This window comes from Enhydra lutris, unplaced genomic scaffold, assembly GCF_002288905.1.
Source record: "Enhydra lutris kenyoni isolate GAN:26980312 unplaced genomic scaffold, ASM228890v2 scaffoldscaffold31, whole genome shotgun sequence".
NCBI classification, from domain to species: Eukaryota; Metazoa; Chordata; class Mammalia; order Carnivora; family Mustelidae; genus Enhydra; species Enhydra lutris.
In genome coordinates this window covers 20,394,843-20,416,428 of record NW_019154115.1, presented here as the reverse complement: position 1 = coordinate 20,416,428, position 21,586 = coordinate 20,394,843, and the positions used below count along the sequence as shown (strand labels likewise).

Below are 21,586 nucleotides of genomic sequence, written 5' to 3'. Positions count from 1 at the left end.
AGCACACTCTTCCCCCCACCTCCCCTGCCCAAAAAAGTGCGCTGCAGTTTCCATCCTTTATCTGTAGCCTAACCAGCAGGTGCGCTGTGGAAACTGAGGCCGACAGGAGGCCCGTAGCAAGGTGAGGTCTCATGAACCGCGGCCAGGTAGCAACCCACCCGTCTCTCTCTCTCTCTCTCTCTCTCACTCACTCACACACACACACACACACACACACACACACACACACACACACCTCATTTCCCAGGGGAGACGACCTGACTCCAGCGCAGGCAGGACTCACCTGGCTCCATGGGCTCCTCCATGTCCGCACACCCTCTCGGACTGAAACGGACAGAACATTTAAAGCTGCCAGGCCTCGATCCTTTGGGGTAGAGGAGGGGCAGGCGGGAGGACATCTGTGCACGAGCACGCAGTCACGCCCTTCCCTTCCGGGCGTGCCCAGCCGAGGTCCACCCTACGTACCTCGCCCCCCGCCCCACCCCAGCGCTTACGGGCCCGGCGGGCGAGGCGCGTGCCTCCCGGCAATATTGATTGAACCTGGGCTTACCAGTAGCGTCCCGTCTGCAAGGGCGCGCGGGGGTGACTTCCCCTGAGGGACAGGCGTGGAAAAGGGCAAGAGTAAATCCTCGGCCCCAGTGAGAGCTGCAGGGAAGAGTTGGAGACCATGGCACCCAGGAGGCTGCGGTAGTCCTCTTACCTGGAGCCGAGAGGCTCAAGTGAGTGTCCCAAACGCGGGGAGAGGGTGGCCTGGAAGCAAACTGGATATGTCTGAAGGACTGGGAGAGAGTCGGGGCGCTAGCTGCCGCCCACCCGAGCCCGGCGATTCTCAGCCCGGGAGCGTCAGAACTCGCGCTTGAGGTCTTGGAGCCGCACCTGTTGCGCGTCCCTCAGCCCGCCGTCGCCCACCTCCCTCACCCCCACCCCCACCTCCACAGCCCCAAGAAGTGACAGATTTCTTTCTTTTTTTTTTTTTTATTAAAAACAAAACAAAAGTCACGGATACAGGGTGGTCTCCCCAAATAGGCTCAAGGTGGTCTCCATCTCGTGAGTCGTCGCCCTTTTTAAAGTGCTGTTACATCAAGAGGTTAACGAGAAAAAAAAAAATAGACAAAACCCAAAGGGGAATGCAAAATGGGACCGGAAGTAGGTCCAGGAGAAGGAAGCAAAACAATTTACAGCATAAATAAAACAGAACCCAATACTGAACCCAGAGAGACTCACAGTTCATTTATACCCATTGCACATAGCCACTTTGTCATTAGGAACAAGTTTCAGAATGGACGGGACAGGGGAGCGCGGGGCCAGCGCCGGCGAAGTTGCTACACTGTGTATACAACTGGGGGGTCCGAGGCTGTGTGGGGCGGGGGAGACCCCCCTTTCCACTTTCTTACCCCCTTTGGTCCAGTTAACCCCATGAGGTCCGATGCCCTGGAGTTAAACCATGGGGCGAGGTGGTATGTACACTTGGAAACGCAGAAGGGGCCCTGGGCCAAGGCGCCCGGGAGGAGGGCGGGCGGGCGGGAGGCTGTATGTACATCGGTCGTGTCGGAATGGCTTGTTCCTCGCTCTCGGCCGCCGCGGCCGCGGGTATTTACAAGAAGAGAGCAGCATGGCTTGAGGGCGCGTGGGCGCGGCGGGGCCGGCCCTAGGGCAACAGCGGGGGCTTGAAGGAGCAGTTGCCGGTGCAATGGCGGGGCGTCAGCATCTTGCAGGAGAAGTGGTGCAGGGCGTCGTGGGCTTCTGGAAGGACAGTCGGGCGGGCCAAGTTGGGCACCTTGCTTGCCCAGCCTTGCCTGCGCGGCCTACCGGCTCCGTCCACTCGGCCCCCTTCCCTGCCCGCCCTGGTCTCACCCACCCCCTTGGGGCTCAAGGGCTCTCAAGTGAGCGGGTCAGAAAAACGTAGGAGTGTAGGAGAGAGAACCTGGCGATTTAGAATCAGTGCGCTGGTGCATTGCCCCATTATACAGAAGAAGAAACTGAGGCACACAAAGAGGGAAGTTAATCTGCCCAGGGCCAGATTTGGGTCCCACGGCAGATTTCCCAATGCCCAGGGCTCAAGGGGTTCTTCCTCTCTATTCTACCGTTCTAGAATTATTTCCCCATTTAAAACATTCGGATTGCCCTCCTCTCAGCTTCAGATTCAGGCAGACCTGGTCTTCCCCTCTCACTAGCCCCTTCATTTACTCAATCATTCATTAGCTCATTCATCGTCCATTTATCTGCCCATCATTCATTCATCATTCATTCATTCGGTGGCACAGCCAGAGCCCGGCAACAGTCCTATCTTTGTTCCCCGGCATCCGCACCTTTTAATTTCTGCTGGATGGCATAGCGCGCCTTCCGCTCTTGGTCGAGTTCGTTACACAGAGTGTCTGGAAGACATGGGGAGGGGCCGGTGAGGAAATGAGACCACCCTCCAGCCGGCCGGGGTCACAGCCCCGGGCTCACCCTCTCCCCAGCGCTCAGCCCCTCCAAGAAACACATCCGGGAGACCGAGGGAGGGAGCACCAATGCTCCAACCTGCAGCCGGGCGGAGGGAGGAAAAGACCTGGGACGGCGCTTAAAGGCAGACGGATCTAACCAAAATTAAAGCAAACTTAGGCATTACTTCCCAGGTAATTTTACGCCTCGATTTTTAATTTAGAAACCATGGAAATTGCCGCGATAAGAAGTTCAATCACTCCATGTAATGATGCCTGCAAGCCGTTTGCTGGGCTCGCTTGCCATTCTGAGGCTAATCAGAGTATACAAAGGATATTAAATAAAAAAAATAATTGTTAAATTACCTTCAATTTAAATCCAAATGACTGAGCCAACATTGCGGCTCCTGCCAGACGAGAGGCAGTTACGGCCCGTGCACGCGCTCACCTGACTCCCGTCTTACCTCTGACAATTTGCAGCTGTTGCACCATTTCTTCTCGATAAGCCAATTCCCTCTTCATTTGATCCTGAAAATTATCTGTGCAAATTGATTAAGTGAGAGCTGTGACGCACAGCCCCCTCCCCCGGCCCCATTTCCCCACTCCCCATTCCCGCCCCCACCCCTTCGGTCTCGGGCCTAGCGGGAAACCCCGGAAAAGCAGGGTTCTGCGGCTGGTGCCTGGCGCGCAACCGCGGCTGCCCTGACCTGGGGTCGGAGAAGGCAGGAAGAAGGCTCTCGAGCTGAGGTGGGGTGAGGGTGGGGTGAGGGTGGGGTGGGTTGGGGTAGGGTGGGTCAGGAGGGGGGACGGGTACCTTTGAGACTCTGAAATTCTCGCTCCAATTTCTTGCGGAGCTCCATTTGCTCCAGGAGCAGTTTTTGCAATTCGTCTGCGAGGGGGCGAGAATAGGAGGTAAAGGAGCGTGCGCGGGGCTCAGGCATTCCCCCACCTCCACTACCACCACCAAGGTCCTGCAGGTCCCGCCCTGGCCCAGAGTTCTGAAGTGGTAGGGTCAGGAGGTAAAGGCCCTCTACACTGTTTTCCCATTTGCTTCCAAATGATTTGGGCGAGGAAAAAGGGCTAGGAGACAGGTTGCCCAGGGGAATTAAATTCAGAATGGTGGAAGCCATGTTGGGTTTCTAGGCGCTAACCAGCCAGGCTTTTGCTTTAAGTCGTTCCCAACTCCCTAACCTTAGAGGTTGGCCCAGGACTTGGTTTACCCCTCCAAATGACACACCAAATTGTTCCCTTCAACACTAGGAGCTGGGTGAATCTCGTGAAAGACCTGAACCCCTGCCCCAGAAAAGCACCTGTACTCACAACAGCTTGTTCACAATTTCAGGGGGACCCAGGCCCCCAAATCCATACTAAGAGCTCTCATATAAAGCAGCAATGATGCTGAAGGTGATTGCGTGTCCTGTATAATCTGTGATTAGAAGAGTGGAAGACCACCAATGCTTCTCCCCCTCCCACACCACTTTCCAAGCCCATCCCATGGCTGGTTGAGGGCAGCGTGGTGGATAGCAGGTGGATGTGGAGAGCCCCGTTTGTGCCCTCAGAGCCAGCTACAAAGGGATGGCGGGGGGTCTGCCCTGACCATGGAGCTATGGGGGATTTGGGTCTTCCCCATGGGGAGGCTCTCTGAGAAATCCCACCCTGAGCAGGTGCTGAGGAAACATAGAAATGGGAGGTAGAAGAGCAAAGTGGGGTCAGAGGTTCCTGTCCTCTGTGCCTCAAGCCACCCGCTCCCCTGCAGATGGAGCAGCTACCCCAGGATCCCATTCTGCAAACAGGCTCTATCCTCACCCCATTTAGGGCATGTTGGGGGGTGGTGATTATGCATTAATTCCAGGAAAAAAATAACCTCTCAGATGTTCCTTAAATAAATCTCCTTGCAATCTTGCTTTTCAGAAAAAGTCCTGTTTTCCAGTGAGGTTGGGAGACCCCCGATTGCTCTATCTTGTTTCGCGCACTGAGGATCATTACTCATTGCGCTCTTTCACTGTGCTCTTCAGACAGGCCAGCCTTGGGAATCCAAACTTCTAATGAACTTCTGGGGGTTTGGTTCACTCTCCCCACCCTCACGCCCCCCAAACCTCTGTGCCAGCATCATGTGCCCAGAGGAATGTCCTTTCCACTCAGTGAAATCTGATTCCCCCAGAGCCCTGTGTTCCCACAAACTCCCCTACAAGAAGGGGTCATCTCCCCCAAGCAGGGTGGACCCCCATTTCACAGATTTAACCTCACCTCTGGCCAGGTTCTCGATATCTTTCTCCACTAGCTGAGTTCCTGTGACATCCAGGGTGAGCCCATCTTCACCTGGGATACAAGGGCAGGTAAGAGGGGTTCTATCCTGGGAGAGGCCTTGGGAGGGGAAGAGTGAGCTGCCGGGAACTGTGCTAAGTCACCCAGCTGCTCCAGATCGTCTGTCTTTACAAGAGACAGTTACAGGCATCGAGTACCACCTACCTTCCAAGCTATCATTTTAGGGGTATAGCCCTCATTTTAGAGAGTGATCCACTGAAGAAGGACAGTGGACTCAGGGAAATTAGGCGGTCTTAGGGCAGGAAGTGCCCTCTGACCTGCTTCATGTCGGTGATGGTGTCTCTCGTTTCCTTTCAGTACAGCCCCTTCCCTTACCCGAAGAGCCCCAAGCCCACTAAGGAGGACAGCAACTTAGGAAACCGGGCCTGCACCTCGAGCGGGCTGTTTAAATATGTGTCTACCAGCCTGAGGAGGGGACCAGCAGCCGCTTACGCCCTATGGAAAGCCCTCCACGCAAGCCGAAGCCAGTTGGAACCTGGACGACCTGGGCTCCAGCTTCCGGGTGGGGTTGGTGCGCGAGGATCCTAGGGCTCACCTCGGTCTGTATTTGCGGGACTTGGTTGGGAGATACTCCTTTGGTCTGGATAGGATTTCCTCGTTTCCAAATCGTCGGCGGTCGAGTGATTGTCTTCCTTATCTGGTTCTTAAAGGCAATAAACCGAGTTTCAAGGAGAAGCAAAGAAACCGTGACCCCGATACGGCCAGAGCTGCCACGGTCGGGGCGCCCGAGCCCTAATTAAAAGCGTTGTGGCCGCCGCTGGTTCCCGGCTGTGCGCCTGGGCTTGCACCCTCAGGCTTTGGGCCGGGCACCCCCTCCCCCGCGCGCGGTCTGCTCCTCTCGCGCTCCACGCCCCCTCCCCAGCCCCTCAGAAAAGAACAAGACGAGCAGCCGAGCCCACCAGGGACGAGCGACCTACATCGAGCGCAGATACTGGGGCACCGCGAGCGCGCGTGGCCGCCGGGTCTGCCTGCGCCGCTCCCGCGGAGAACGCGGCCCAGGCGGCGACCCGCGCGGGGTGGCAGCGGGGGAGACATCCTTTCGGGCTTGGATTGCCTGGATTTCCGAGGCCCTCCGCCCCTCCTCTTCGAGGCACTGGGGCCCGGCACACGGGCAGGCTCCCCCCGGGTTGGGTCGCAGCTACCGCGGCGATTTAGGGGTGTCCAAGCGCGCAGCCTAGCGCCGCACCCTCCGCCCTAATCCGGCCTGCCCACGGAGGACCTCGAGGCCAAACACTTGCCGAATAAATGAGAGGACTTGAAAGAGGTGCCAGGAGCGATTTTTAAAAAGGATTTAAGTCAGAGTGTGAGGTGCACGTGAGCGTGTGTAGCGCGGTGGACAGGGCGGTTTGTGAAGTGACCAAACGATGGAAGTTCCTGGGAGTTCTCTCTTAGCTTCCTTTTCCTTTATTTTTCTCTCCCGCTCCCTCTTTCTCTCGCTTTCTCTGCCTCTTTTTTCTCCTCTCGTCGCTCCTCGCAGCCCCCTCCCTCCGCCCCCGCCCTCCGCCCGTGGTCCCCACGTCACATTGGCCAGCGACCTCGGCAGGGGGGCTGGGGGCGTTACCGTGGGCCTCGGGGGTGCAGAGGTAGGAGGCCGCGGGCCCCAGCGCCGCCGCGCTCTTCACATGCTCGTCCCGCTCTGGCGCGTACACCTGCGGCGGCCGAAAATGACAAGCGGTTAGGGGGGGCGCTTGAAGCGGCTCAGGGCCGTTCAGCCCTGCGCTGCGGCTGAGAGGGAGCGCTGAGAGGGGAGGCGGGGGTCGGCTAGCCCGCGGGACCCGAGTGCCCCGGACGCTAGGAGGCACGCGGCGCAGGCTGGCGCCCTCGGAGGCCGCATTGCATCACCGTTGTAGCGTCAACGATAATTATTAGCGCCCTCGATAAATTAGCACAAAGACAAAGCGGCTCTCAAGCCAAGGACCATTCACAGCGAGTCCCCCACCCCCAACTCCTTTTCGGCATCTTCCGCCAGCCCTCTCCCAGTCCCCGCATAAATGACGCCTTTCGCATCCAGCTAATGATTCGTGTTTTAATGGACCTAATGGAAATGTACAGGTGTGCGCACCCACTTTCAAACGGCCAACGATTTCAGCTTAGTTGCACAGTCCCCACCCGAACCCGTGGCCCAGCCAACCTGGGAGCCCCTCTGCCGCCCTGCAAGCTGTCTTGAAAGCTGCCTACCAGTGAACCCTGCAGTTCCCAAGGCTGGAGTTCAACAAGACTCAGTAAACTACTTATAGGGATGGAGGAAGAGTCTGGGACTGGTACTGCTGGGGCCCGGACTGAGGGAGACCCCGTCCTCTCCTCATCAGCTTGTCTTCCCTGGGACTCTGATCCCCATCTGGGTGCGTGTGCCATTGGCGCTTTTCTCTGGCTTTGGGTCCCTTTATCTGCCCGGCGTTCTTTCCCCAGAGCGCTTTTCTTTCTGTGTTACTGACAGTCTCTGCCTGTCTCCACCACCCCTCCCTCAACCAACAAAAATGTAAAGCACCCCTTTCTCAGGCCTGCACACTCTCCTCCCTGATTTTCCGAAACCCTAACTCGGAGGTCCCAGCAAGTTCCACAGCTCTACCGAAGCTGGGCCTATCCAGAGTAGCTGGGGCCTGCCGCGCTCGAACTCCTGCTCCAAACACGATTCCTGTCCCTAACTTGGCCAGTACCTGCCCCACATCCCCGAGGTGCCGAGGGGTAAGCGGGGAGGCGCCACCAGCGAGGCAGGCGCGGGGCTCACCTTGGCCGGCGCTGGGCCCCCCAGCGGCCCGCAAGGCTCTCGCAGCTCATAGCCGCTGCTCGGCGGGCTCCTCTCCGGTCTCCGCACCACGTCGTCGGCCGCCAGGTCCCCAAATGTTGACCGGCTGGCGGCGGGCAGCCCGGGGCGGCGCCGGGAACGAGGGCTGCCGCCATCTGGGGAGTCTGTGGGACCGTCGGCGCCCGAGGAGGTGGTAGACGGGGGCCCTGCGGGCTGGTCGGCGTCCGGGCCGCCTCCCGTGCTGGGCGCACTGGGTATGCCTGACTCGGTCTCATCTGGAGCGCCCTCATCGTCGGGGAAGCGGTTGGACTCCACGTCCACCTCGGGCTCATCAGCAGTGTCCACGTCGGGTGAGGCAGAGTGGTAGCTGGAGCTGCCCTCGCTCAGAAAGTCTGGACTCACGTAACCGCCGCCGGACCCCGCTCCCGGCCCTGGCCCACGAGCAGGCCCCGCGCCGTACGCGTCGCGGGCGCTACCGTAGAGCTTGGCGATGCTCTCGGCGTCCTTGACCACAGGTCGGAAGGCCGACACATAGGAGCCTTTGCGTGCGGGCGGAGGTGGTGGGGCAAGTGGGGCAAGAGGCGGCGGCAGCGCCTCGTCCGCGCCGTCCTCGTCCAGCGGCCCGCGAGACAGAGAGCTCGGACAGCGCTCCTCTGCGCCCAGGCTGCCCTCCTTGGCGGGCTCGGCACCGTCCAGGGACTCGGGGCCGCCGCTGCCGGCTGCTGCCGCTGCCGCCGCCGCCGCCGCCGCTACAGCGGCCGCCACGGCCTTGGCTTGACTCTGCGCAGCTGGATAGGGCGGCACCGGCAGGCTGCCTGCCGCCGGCCAGAACATGGGAAACGTCGGATATACGGTAGCTGCGGCGGCCGCTGCAGCCACGGCCGCTGCATCCTTGGCCGCCCCAGAGGGCTGGTGACCCCAGAACATGGCTCCGCCACCCGGGCCAGGGCCTGCCCCCGGGGGCAAGTGGCCGGATCCTGGCCCTCCCGCGCCTCCGCCAGTGCCCGCACCCGCGCCGCTCCCGGTGCCTGGGCCTCCCTTGGGCTCGCCCGCGCCTAGCACCGGGTCGTCCTTTTTGGGGCAGAGGCCGAAGGCCGTGGGGAAGCCGTAGGGGTGAGGGAAAAGCGGCGGGGGCAGTTTCTGCAAGAGGCCAAAGCCCTTGCTGGGCACTGGGATCACTGGGTAGCTGCGTACGCCGGCGCCGCCACCAGGCCCTCCAGGGCCCGCCGGGCCGCCGGCTCCTGCGGCTAGACCAAGTCCCCGCTGCGGATGGGGAGGAGGCGGCCCAGGAGGCCCAGTGGCCTCGTCTTCGCCACAGCGCAGGGTTTTGTGGGGCGGCGGGCCTGGGGCCATCTCTGCGCCACACCCCGGGCCGCCCCCGCCGCCAGCACCACTCTTCCCCTGCCCACCCGACCCGCCATTAGCGCCGCCACCGCCGCCTCCTTGCAGCGAGAAAGTCCGCTTGCGCGTGCCGCCATTGAACATGGCCTTGACGTCCTCCCAAGCGTGGCTCAGTTCATCTGTGGCCGACTTGTCACTGAGTTTGAGATGACGGCGCCACGAGTTGAAGTTGGCGGCGTCGGGCTGTGTGTACTTGGCGTCCGGTGTGCGGTGCGAGTGGAAGATGAACTTGTTAGGCGAGAAGTACATGCTGCAGTAGCCGCACTTGATGCACTTGGCACGCGAGCTGTTGTAACGCGCGGGGATGAAGCTGCCACGGGAGCCCCACGCGCACTCGTGCACCACATCGAAGGCGAAGTTCTCCGGCAGCTTGGGCGGCTTATGCTCGCCCAGGAACGACTTGCATAGGCGTTCGGCCTCGCGCTTGGTGATCATACCACAACGGCGAGACGAGATCGGCATGGCCCCGGCCCGACGCAGAATCTCCAGCTGTACTGGCGTGCACTGCACGCACGTGATGCCCAGGGCCACGCGGCGGTTGTGGATCTCATTGTAGCTGTAGTTCTTGAGGAGAGTGTTGGAGATCTGCGCCAGGCAAAGGCGCTCCTGGCCGTCGATGACCAGAGACACGATAGGCACCCCATACAGCGACGTCTCGCCCACCTGGTTGGGTTTGAGAGCGCTGGAGCCCGAGTAGGGTTGCAGCTCCTGCTTAGAGTTGGGTGAGGAGTTGCCCTCGCGCCCCGGCCCCAGCTGAGTGGTGAGAGCCTCCATGCCGCCGCTCCTGCGAAACAGAGAAAGTAAAGAGCAGATAAGCCATTTTCAGCGCCACCGTGGCTCCGGCCCGCCCAGCGAGGCGCGCCGAGTTGGACGCGTGGGGAACTTGGCTAACCGGAGTCCAAGCTCATTCGCCCCCTGGACGGGAGCCTTTTTGTTATTCAGACGCGTGCTGGCGCCACAACAAAAGCCCCTGGGGTCTGGGGGAGAAGAAGGGGTAATTGAGACCTCAGGAAGCCCGGCAGCTAGGAACCCAATTTTGTTTTCGGATTGTGGAGGAAGTGGGGCCCAGAGACGGAGAGTGACTTGCCCAAGGCCACACAGCAAAGCCATTTCCGAACCCAGGCTTCCCAACGTCCAGGTCCGTGTGCCTTTGGCTACCCTCGCAGCCTGCCCTACCCGCCGGGGTCCTGAAGCCCGGACTTCGGGGACGGCTGCCCCTCTGCTCAGTCGCGCATGCACGCGGGCGGGCGGGGGAGGCGCTGGGAGGGATACAGACGGGGGGAGGGGCGGTCACTGCCCATCTCCAGACAGCAGGGGGCGGGGGGGGGGCGCAAAGAGAAGGAGGAGGGTCTCGAGGCCTTGGAGGGGTGTGTGTGTAGGGGGAGAGGCTGAAAGGACCGCTGTTCGCGGTGCTGAATCCGGCTCTCCAAAGCTCGCTGTGCGCGCCCAGACCCAGGGCGGCCCCCACCGCACCCAGCTCCGTGTGGAGCCGGTTCCCGAGGATAGCAGCACTGGTTCCACAAACCCGAGCTTCTCCTCTCACGCCCAGAGCCTCACGTTCGTTGAGAAGAAAGATACCGGCTGGAAATACAAACCGTTTTTTCCCCAGCCATCAGTCGACCAGGGTCACGCAGTTCCTAACCACATTTTCTGCATTTTTAGCTGCGACCAAAGCTGGTTTCCATCCGGGTCAGCGCGTGGGGACAGAGGGGCTCTCGATGAAGTTTCTCAGGAGCCACTTCTCCTTTGCTTCCAACAGCCCACTCCCTAAGTTTTCCTCCTTCTTCAGATATGCCTTTCCTGCTCTGGCCACATGCAGTCTCTCCCGGCTCCGGGCTTCCTCTTTTGGGGGCGTCTCCTGAGTATACTTCAAGCCCGGCTCTCCCAATTCATATGGGTTGAGAAGAATCCTGGCGGGTGTTCGGAGCCACAAGGCTCCAGGTCAAAAGTTGCTGACGGTCGGGCGCTTTGATCTCTGGCCCAAGCAGGGAGGTAGACTCTCCCGTGGACCCTGGCAGCAGAAGGACCCAGGGACTGATGCTTGGGGCCCTCTAGGTCGCCTGGCCCAGCCACGTGTCCTCAGACACCAAAGGCTCTCATCCAGCCCTCGGCTGCAGGCACTCCTGCGGCCCAGACAGCTCAACCCTGAGGGCCCCTCTCTTAAACTCATCAGAAAAGGCAAATCCATTTTCAGAGGGGCAGCTCCAGTGAGACTGGGGATCCAAGTTCAAAAGCCTTCATGGAAAAGACTGGGCTCTTCTGTCTGTCTCTTTCCCTCCCTCTGTTTGTCTAGGTGCCCCTCATCTGTCGATCTTATCTGTCCCTGAGCTGCCTGTCTCTCCCAGCTCGCTCCTCTTTCTCCCATCTGTCTTCATACCTTCTTCAAGTATCAAGCTATTTATCTGTTATCTGTCTGTTTCATCTTTATCTCCGGGGATCGAATTGAAACAAGTTGACCCTCCTTTCACGTCAAAGTCCCCTGTAACATCTCAGGAGGCAAAAACACTGTCCTAACTCCCCAGCTGAGGCCAGCCCCCAGCCCCCTGAAGAGCTCTCAGGCGGGATTGGGAAGGTGACGGGGGTGGGGGGTGCTCTGAGGCTCTGGGAAATGACGATGTCTTCTCGGTTTCCCGAAATCGGCAAGTGTGTCCTGCCCGCATGCAGTGAAGGGTGCGCCTCAGAGCAGAGCGCGTCCTCCCCACGCTGAGGGTCTGGGGGCCCCGCGGGTTTTTCCGGAGTGGAGGGGGCTCTGGGCCCCAGAACCAGGAGAAGGGGGACCCTAGAAACGGAACCGAATTTCGAGGGCCAGAGCGGAAAGCCCGGGCAATGAGCTGTACGCAGCGGTCAGGAGCAGCCGCCAGGGCTGCTTTGAGGAGCCCTCTCCGGCTCCTGGGGCTTGAGGGGTGAGCTTGGAGAGGGCGACGAGGCGGGAGGCGGAGAGCACTGGGAGTGAGGCGATGGAGTCCTTAGGTATAATAATAAAAACAACAGCCGCAAGAACCCAAATCGGAACTAAACGAAAAGAGCTGTACGGGCAGGGCGCGGGGGCGGCGGGCGACCCGACGCGGGTACTCACCGTGCGGCGGCGGCTGGAGCCGGGCGAGCGGTGAGAGGAGGTGCGCGGCGGGCGGAGCGGCGGGCGGGAGTCCGGAATCCGCCGGGCTCTCCGGGTGACGGCGCGGCCCCTCCCCGCGCGCGCGCACAGCCGCGCTCCCGGGCTCCTCGCGCTCACACCCGCGGCCCCGCTGGCCCCTCCCGCGCGGCGCGGGCTCTCAGCGGGCGCTGGACGCCAGGGCCCCTTGAGCGAAGACGTGTGCCCTGCGCCGCTGCCCCCGAGGCCCCGGACGGGCCCGGAGCGGAGGCCGAAGCCTGGAGCGCATGGCGCGGCGACGGGCACGGCGCGGTCACAGCCCGAGTGGCGAGGCCGGCGCGGGGCGGGCGCGCCTGACAGCTGCGAGCCGGGGCGCCACACCCACCGCCCGCGCAGTCACTCGCGCCCTCCCGGGGTCCTCTAGCCCGCGGGCCACGCGCCGCGCCCGCCGCCTCCTGCAGCTCCCGGGCCTGCGCGCCCCAGGTAAGCGGCCGCACACCTGCGCCCTGCGCCCGGCACCTGCGGCCCACACTCGCCAAAGGGGACAGGAGGGAGGAAGGGCTTGGGGCCGCAAAGTTTGCCTCCCAGGACAAAGTAGGGGAGGGCCCAGCCCTCTGTCTGGGCCAAGGCCGGATGACCGGGCTGAGGAAGGCTCTGGAGGAAGGGGCGCGAGGGAGGGCATCGCACTTTTGGGCCAAAGCAGTGGATCCCGAGAGTGGCCCCCGGGAGCCACTTGGGTAACCAGAGGCCTCCTGGGCAGAAAGAAGGGTGTGGGCGGGGGCGGAGGGGGGCGGGATAGCTGGGAAGGGGCAAAATCAACTTCTCCACCGCTTCTGATTTGGTTGGAAGGCGTCAGGACACACCAGCCTGGGGAGGGGCGACTCCTTCACTAAGTAGTAGAATTGGATTTGGGCCACCCACCTCCCCGCCCCCGCCTTGGTTGCTTCCCCCATCAACTGCGACCTGCCCCGAGTAGGAACTAAGTCATCTTTGGGAGATACCGGGGGTCAACTACTTTCTAGTAGGCTGCTAGAGTCTACTACAGCTCTCCTGCTAACTCTGTTTCCCCGTAGTAGGGGTTTAGCCCCCGCCCCATGCTCCAGACACCCCTTGGCATCTTCTATCTTTGCGAAGCTCCATCTCTCTCCCCTCTTCTCTCCCCTTTGTGCCTGTAGGTTTCTGTCTTCACTATTCTTTTCCTCCATTACCCCTTTGGGTCACCGTGTTCTCCCTTTCAATCTCCGCTTCTACTTCATTTGAGTTACCAGTCTCCCCCCTCCCTATTTGTTCATACCCGGGCGCCCCCTCAAACCCCTCCCCCCCACGGCATTAAGTGTCCTTAATGGATACGTTAATTAAACTGTAATTAATCATACTGTCCAGCCTAAGTTTGAACAATTACCCTAATCAAACAGAAGTTAATAATGGCAGGGATGGCCCGGGGCGCGGCGGGCCGCCCGGGCAGGGGGCGCAGCGGCCACTGTGGCTACCGACGTTGGCAACAGCGGCTAGCGCAGCCTGTCCTTGGAACCCGAACGGTGCCATAAATCTTCCTCGGCCGGCGGCGCGGGGTCGCCCTCGCCCCCGCCCCCTCGTTTTCCCTTTCGCTCTGGGTTACAGGCCTTCTCCCCCCCCCCCCCCAACCGCATTCCGCCTGCTCCGAGGTTCGTCACTCCTTCTCCTTCGTCAGTCCACTTCTCTCCTCTCGTTTTCCTCTTCTCCCCTGGCTCCCAGGGACCCTGGGAGAATCCTCTGGGGGCGCGAACGGATTGCCCAGGCCTTGCTGTTGGAGAAAGGGGCCCGGCCTGACTCGTTTGTCACCCCCTCCCCTTGGCTACCGTGTTATCCAAGGCCTCAAAAAACTACTCTCAAGTTTAAGGGTTCTGTCTGCTCTGCGGTGGCCCTTCTAAAGCGGCATCTCGCTCTTTCACCTCCTTCAGTTTCCGTCTTTCTCCCTCTTGGATCTCCTTTTCTTTTTCTCTTCTCTAAGAGCCTGCTCAGCCCTTTTCTCTGCTTCTGGTCCCTCCGTTAATGCGTCTTTCCCAGGCTTTGCCTCTGTCCCGCTTTAATTCTACCTCTCTTTGCCCTCCCCCGCCCCGTTACACTTCCCTTCGAGGTAAACAGGAACCCATTTTCCGTCCCAGTCCGAGAGCCGCCCCCAGCCTCCACCTGCTCATCCCCCTTCCCTCTGCACGGCCTCCCCCATCCCATAATTACAATCCCATTCGGTAATTATTCTTAGGCTCCTAATGATTTTTTAAAAGGCATCTCAGAATTCGGTGTGGTAGTGACAACGATCGCGGAGCCAGGACGCCCCGGGGTACTGAGGAGGTGGGAGTGGAAAGAGGAGGGGCAAGGCCTGTGTCCTGCCTCTATTGTACTGTGGGGGCCAACAGCGCCTCCGGGGCCCGGCCTCTAGGGCGTTTCCGGCAGCCTGGCCCCGGGGCCCCTGAGGACTTCTCAGACAAAAGTTCCCTCCCGGGTTGTGGCACTAAGGCTGAGCAGGGTTGTCCCCGCATCTCCGTTCAGCACCAAGCTGCAGACAGCTCTCTGCACCCAAGACCCGCTTCGCAGACCCCACCCAACGCTCCCTCCAGGGTCTGAGCTGGAGAAAGACTGAAGGCGTGTGAAGAGAGGCTGGGGAGGTGACATCGCTCGCTTGTGGGGCAGTGGTCTCCCGTGAGTGGGTGTCGGGGGTGGGATCTGGGCTCTGCTCTGGACCAGCATCCAGTTGGGATGGATCATTGGATCACCGTGAACTGCATTTTACAGTTGCACAGCTGGTTCTCACAATGGCTGTGGGACTAGGTAGGGATCATTTATTCCCATTTTACAGGCAGGAAACTGAGGGTCAGGTAGTGAAAGCCAACCCACCCAGGTTCCCCAGGCAATAAGGGACGCAGACTGATCTCCCAGACGCCAAATGTGCCTCGCACGCTGCTGGTAGAACCTCGCTTAGTGAAGGGAAGATAAGGAATGTGCAGGATCGCCCAGCTCATGAAGAGCTTTTATTATCACAGAACACTTCGTGCAGAGGAAACAAGGTTAGCAATAACAGGTCACTTGCTCAGGTTCAGGCAGCCAGTGCGGGGCAGCGCTGGGACTTGAACTCGGGTTCAGACTGAGGAGGGTGGGACCCGTCTTCCTCAGACGGCGCTGTGGGTCCTGCGGCCCAGTGCAGAGACTGGGGAGGCCGTGGCACTCAATGCCCTTGGTCTTTCTGACCCCCATTAGCACGGATTCTCTCTTTTATCCATTGCGGGGTGGAACTGAGGTCGGAGGGCCAGACTCCGGATCACGTGCTCCCCCCACCTCCCCGCCCGGTCCGCTCTGCCTCCGCGTCCCCGGCGTCGCGTCCACGCGGCCGGAGGCCTGGGAGCCCATTCCGGCTCCGGCGTGGACTGGGGCTGGGCGGCCGCGCCTCCTCCGCGAGCACATATCTTTTACCAGTTGAATTAACGGCAGTTTTCGTCAGTTAATTAGGTTTAATTTACATAATTAGTACAGTATAAAGAGGATTGGGGATAATCATGGGGTACGTAGCGCTTACTGTGTAAACACGTATTCTGAATTAAAAATCAGATGTAATTAAGGCGCGCAGGCCCTGTTTAGGCAGGGTTTTAATTGTAATGAATTTCTAATTAACACTCAATGATTGCCAAATGCAAAGGGCTGTAAAATTTTCTTGTAGTTTTGCTAATTTATTGTTTACTTAATATCTGAATATTAATCCGACGGTCAGAGAGACCCGAACCCCGCGCCGCGGCCCCAGCCCGAGCCAGCGAAGGTTGTTGGGCGGGGTCTGCTGGGCCTCCGCTGAGCAGTGCTGAGGTCCCGGGAGAGGCAGGGGCCCCAGAATCCGCGCGAAGGACGTGCTCAGAGTTCCCGACTCACCTCACTCTGGATGCGGCCGGAAAGCCTGAGGCTCCTGGAGCGCCGGGACTTGCCCGAGGCTGCACACTCTGGGCTTCTGTCGCCCAGACATGGCTCTTTGGAATCAGAAGCCAGGCCAGCGTTCCTCCCCGCGGAAGACTCCCAGCTCCTGGTCGTCGGAAAGAGCAAGGGAAGTTGAGGCCCAGAGGCAGTTCTTCCGTTCACCACTTGAGTGACGTGGACCTTCACTTGGCTTCAGTATCTGCCTGCATCTGCAGGACGGACACATTGACCAGCACCTTTTCAGAGTGAAGGATTAACCCGCTGAGGAGGCTCATCTCTCTTCTGGAGCCCGGAGGCAGGGGTGGAGGGTGGAGAGTGGGACCTGAGCACCCGTGCTTGAATGTAGATCCCAGAGCCAAGAGTCTTTGGGAAAAGTTCAAAGGTCTTAACGCCTGGTTCTGCTCATCCTGGGATTGGCTCTGCACTTGGGGAAGCAAGTTAGGCTGGGAGGGCCTGAGTGGGGAGCTCAGGACCGGATTTCTTTGCCTCAACCAGACATTGAAGCCTCCAAAACCTGAGCTGAGGTATATGGAAAGAGGTTGGGCCAGTAGCTGGGTTGGCCCCAGGGCTTCCTCTCCTTCCAGATCTCTAGTTTATGTCCCTGCTCATATCCCAGCTACCTTCCCCTCCAACGGCTCCCCTCTGGTCATTACCAGCTTAACCACAAGCCTCTTTCCAAGGTCCTTAGCATGGGGACTCTGTGGGCATGTAGAAACTTCCTACCAACCCAAAGAAATACACCAAGAAAGTTCAATGGCACCTGGAGACTTCTGACACACAGAGCAGGCTGGCTTCACTTCTCTTTCCGGTGTCTGCCTTTCAGAAGTCTCCAAGCATTCTGGATACAACACTGCACCTCCTCTAGCCTGCCTGCTTCCCTGGGCCCCATCGCTCTGCCTCGTACTATTTTGTTTTCACCATTAGATTGCTTACCAGTTAATACTTCCCAATTAGTTATTTATTTGTCTTTTCTGAATCTCTCTCTGGAATGTTTTATTTGCTACTGTATTCCTGGGGAGCCTAAAACAGGTCCAGCATACAGTAGGTACTCACCATATTTATTGATTGAATGAGTAAACAGCATTTGAGCGTCAAGGCTGTGAGCCCCAGTCCAGGTCCCAGGGGACTCGCTGGCCATAATGATTAAATGGCATCCTTGGTGTCTAGTGGCCAGTTTCAAGAATAAAACATTCTGTGCCCCTGGTGATGTCTGGGGGGTCCTGGAATTCCCACCATCCTCACAGGTTCAGGCAAGACTGCTCAGGTGGAGCCCCCAAAGCCTTGATCCCTTGGAAGGTGGGGACTGGGGTGCCCGGGTGGCTCAGTTGGCTATGCGTCTGACTGCTGGTTTTAGCCCAGGTCAGGGTACTGAGATCAGCCCCACGTCCTGAGATCAAGCCCTGCCTCGGGCACCTTGATCAGGGTAGAGTCTGTTGGAGATTCTCTCTCCCTCTCCCTTTGCCCATCCCCTGGCACACACTCTCTCTCATTCTCTCTCCAAAACAAATAAATAAATAAAATCTTTTTTAAAAAAGAAGAAGGTGGGGCTAGGCCCTGGCAGGCAGGCGGGGGAACAGCTGGCAGACTTGCTGAGCTCTCCTTGGTTGTGAGGGGCTTCCTTCCTAGGGCCTCTTTCCACTTGGCATGATGGGGGAGGGCTGGACAGAGGACGGACCCTGGAGCCAGTGAGACCTGGTTCAAATCCCGGTTCTGCTCCAAGTCTTCAAACCCACATCCGCAGTGTAGTTATATGTGTTTTACAGTGACGTTATAATGATTAAATAACCTACTGGGTGTAGGTCTGGGGCTTGAAGTGCCTAGGGTGCAAAATTTAAGGAGACATTTTCTTTCTGAGTCCTGAAAACCCTTCCCCTAGTCTCAGCCTGCACAAAGCCCGTGACAGAGTGGATGCTCAGCACATGTGAGTTTCCCCCTCCTCAACACCCTCAGATCACTTCCAGATGGCTGCCCAGATATTGGTGGAGTCCAAGTGCTGGGACAGGTCAAGTTTTACTGAGGTGTAATTCACATACTACGTAATTCACCTATTTAGAGCGCACAATTCAATGGTTTTTGTATATTCAAAGAGCCGTGCAGCCATCACTTTCAGAACGTATTTATTACCCCAAGGAAGAAACTTGAACCCTGTTAGCTATCACCCCACAGCTCTCCACCCTCCCAGCCCTAAGCAACCACTACTTTCTGCTTCTATCTATTTGCCAATTCTTGATATTTCCTCTAAATGGAGACACACAATATGTGGTCTTTTGTGACCGGTTTCTTTCATTGCACATCATGTTTTTAAGGCTTATCCATTAGTAGTATGGATCAGTGCTTTATCCCTTTTTATTGCCAAATAATATCCCTTTGTGTTGGTGTCTCTTGTTTTGTTTGGGTTGTTCCCATTTCTTGGCTATTATGAATGAGGCTGGTATGAACATTCATGTGCATATTTTTGTGTGGTTGTATGTTTTGTGTGTCTGTGTGTGGTTGTTATGGTTTTTTTAAAAAGATTTTATTTATTTATTTGACAGAGAGAGAGAGATCACAAGTAGGCAAGAGAGAGGGAGAGGGGGAAGCAGACTCCCCACTGAGCAGAGAGCCCGATGCGGGGCTCAATCCCAGGACCCTGCGATCATGACCTGAGCCAAAGGCAGAGGCTTTAACCCACTGAGCAACCAGGCACCCATGGTTGTTATGTTGTAATTTCTCTTGAATATACATCTAGGTGTAGAATTGCTGGGTCATTTAATAACTCTACACTTAACCTCTTAAGAAACCACCAGACTTTTTCCAAAGCCCTGCACTATTTTACATTCTGCCAGCAATCTAGGAGGGTCCTGGTTTTTCTACATCCTTAAAAATGCTTATGATCACTTGTTATTATTTTTAAAAATATTTTATTTATTTATTTATTTATGGCATGCCAAGGGCAGAGGGAGAGAATTTCAAGCAGACTCCCTGCTGAGCCCCAATACAGGGCTCAATGTCACGACTCTGAGATCAGGGTCCTGAGATCACCCCCTGAGCCAAAACCAAGAGTCAGACCCTCTATCAACTGGACCACCAGGTGCCCCATCATCTCTTTTTATTATAGCTATCTTACTGGGTGTCAAATAGTATCTCATTGCGATTTTGACTTGTATTTCTCTGATGACTTTTCATAGCTTATTAGCCATTGGTGCATCTTCTTTGGAGACATGTTAATTCAAATCCTTTCCCCACTTTTTCAATTGGGTTATTTCTAGTTTCATTATTGAGTTGAAAGAGTTCTTAATATATTCTAGGTACGAGTTTCTTGTGAGATACAGGTTTGGCAAGTACATTCTGTGAGTTGTCTTTTCACTTTCTTAAAGGGTGTCCTTTAAAGCACCCAAGTTTTTATTTATTTATTTTTAAATATTTTATTTATTTATTTGACAGAGAGAGTGAGATCGCAAGTAGGCAGAGAGGCAGGCAGAGGGGGCTGGGAAGTAGGCCTCCTGCTGAGCAGAAAGCCCGATTTGGGGCTCTATCCCAGGGCCCTGAGATCATGACCTGAGGGGAAGGCAGAGGCTTAACCCAGTGAGCCACACAGGCGCCCCCTAAGTTTTTATTTTTGATGACACCCAATTTTGTTAATTTTATTTTTTGCTGCTTGGGCTTTTGGTGTCATATCTAAGAGCTTTGCCAAACCCAAGGTCATAAGATTTATACCTAACATTTTCTTCTAAGCGTTATAGTTTTAGCTCTTAGACCGATTTAGGGGTATGACCTATTTAGAGGTAACTTTTGTGAATGATGTGAGGTAGGGATCTAAATTCATTCTTTTGCATATGGATATACAGTTGTCTCAGCACTATTTGCTGAAAAGATGACTCTCTCCCCATTAAATTGTCTTGGCACCCTACTGGCTTTCCTGGTTGGGAGAGAAGATTATCCTTCTTTCCTCAGGAGAGATGGGGCCTCCCCAGAGAAGGGCCCGCTCAGCCTCCTCCCTCTGCAGATGCAAAGGGAAGCTCACTCTAGTTACTCAGGAATTAGGAACCAGTCATTCTCCAGTAAATATCGTCGAGGCTTTCCCCTTTTCCCATTGACAATTCTCTTCTGTCTGTCTTCCAGTGTGAGAGGCATGTGCCTCTTTTACTACATTGGCCTGGATGGAGTGACGACAGGGTGTTCTGTCTCTTTCTGTCACTCTCTCAGAGTGAGAGTCCTAAGAGAACACAGCCCGCTCCGTACAGGGAGCAGCTGTAGCTGAGGAAGCAGCCTGCACTTCAGGCAGGTATGGGTGTCAATTTTAGGGCTTTGGCCGTGAGGCTTTGGGCAAATCACTTTGCCTCTCTGCACCTCAGCTTTCTCGACCTTAGTTCTAGGATGCTGGCATCGTAGGACTGTTGGGAGAACTAACCGAGATGAGATACGCCCAGGGCCCAGCACCGAGGCTGGCACAGTGTGGGGGGTCAAGTTCCCTTAGCTGGTACCACTGGAAATGGGAAAGCGCCCCTGCTCCCGACACACGCCCCGCCCCCCCAAGCCCTTATCCTCTGGCCGTTGCCCTGCTTTATTTCTTCACAGTCCTCCCCTGAAGTTATGGTATTCTTTCTTGTCTGTCTCACCTGCTGGAATGTGAGCTCCGGAGTGCAGGGACTTGCCTTGCTCCCCGCTGCGTCCCCAGCTCCTAGCGGGCGCGTGTGCGCACGCACGCGCACACACACGCATGCACACACGAGATGCTGAGGAAGTAGTTGATGGATAACAGTGTGTCCAGTGCCTGCAGTGGGTCCTGTTGAGGATCCAGAGAGGCCTCAGGGCACCCCCCACGGCAGCTGGTGCACAGGATGGCTGAGGTCTCATAGGGTCCAGCCTCCAAGGCTCAAGGAGGGGAGTGGAGCTGGAGGTCTGAGGGAGCGTGGCCCTTGAAAAATGGCTGCTGGTGGTGCTGGGTGCATGGCACTGGGAGAGTGCATGGAGGTGCAGGCTGGTCAGTGGGGAGGGTCGCTAAGGATGGCAGCCTAGAACACGGGCTCTGTAAACTATAAAGAGATATACACATGGGAGAGTTTGTTCCAAAGGCATTTGGGCAGCCTGGGCTGGAAAATGAAGAGGATACATTGTCTTAGTTTCCTATTGCTGCTCTAACAAAGGAGCACCCTGTTTTAAAACGGCACAGACTTATTATTTTACAATTCTGGAGGTCAGAAGTTGGAAGTGGGTCTCACTGGGCAAAAAGCAAGGAGCTAGCAGGGTTGTGTTCCTTCTGGAGACTCTAGGGAAAATCCATTTCCTTGCCTTTTCCAGCTTCCACTTATATCCCTTGACTCCTGGCTCCTTCCTCCATCTTCAAGGCCAGCAGCCCCACGCCTTAAATCTCTCTGACTCCGCATCTCCTCTCCTGCCTCCTCTCCCACTCGCAGGGGCCCCTGTGATTGCACTGGGCTGACCTGGATAATCTAGGCTAATCTTAATTTAAGATTAGTTACAGTACAGGTAATTAGCAAATTTAATTATCCATGTAACATAATATATCCATAGTTTCTGGGTATTAGGATGTGAATTTCTTTGGGGGGGTTTCTCTTATTTTGCCTCCTACAGATGGAGGGAGGCAGACAAAAAGTGGGGAGTCACAGGGATTGAGGAATGGCTGTGTGGGGATGTGTTAATTGGGGCAGGGAGGGGGTAGGA

General features: G+C 57.2%; 1 protein-coding gene across 1 annotated transcript; it reads right to left on the bottom strand.

The window, feature by feature from the left end:
• Positions 1-1,648: 1,648 nt before the first annotated feature.
• LOC111153127 (SKI family transcriptional corepressor 1) lies at positions 1,649-15,370 on the bottom strand. The gene is given in 19 exon segments (XM_022511923.1): positions 1,649-1,743; positions 2,310-2,375; positions 2,888-2,962; positions 3,238-3,312; positions 4,671-4,742; positions 5,284-5,391; positions 6,310-6,397; positions 7,477-7,600; positions 7,694-8,033; positions 8,529-8,757; positions 8,989-9,679; positions 10,565-10,596; positions 10,598-10,720; positions 10,722-10,776; positions 11,733-11,860; positions 11,972-12,264; positions 12,372-12,505; positions 12,674-12,738; positions 15,299-15,370. Coding segments are annotated over 19 exon segments (2,865 nt in total).
• Positions 15,371-21,586: the final 6,216 nt, after the last annotated feature.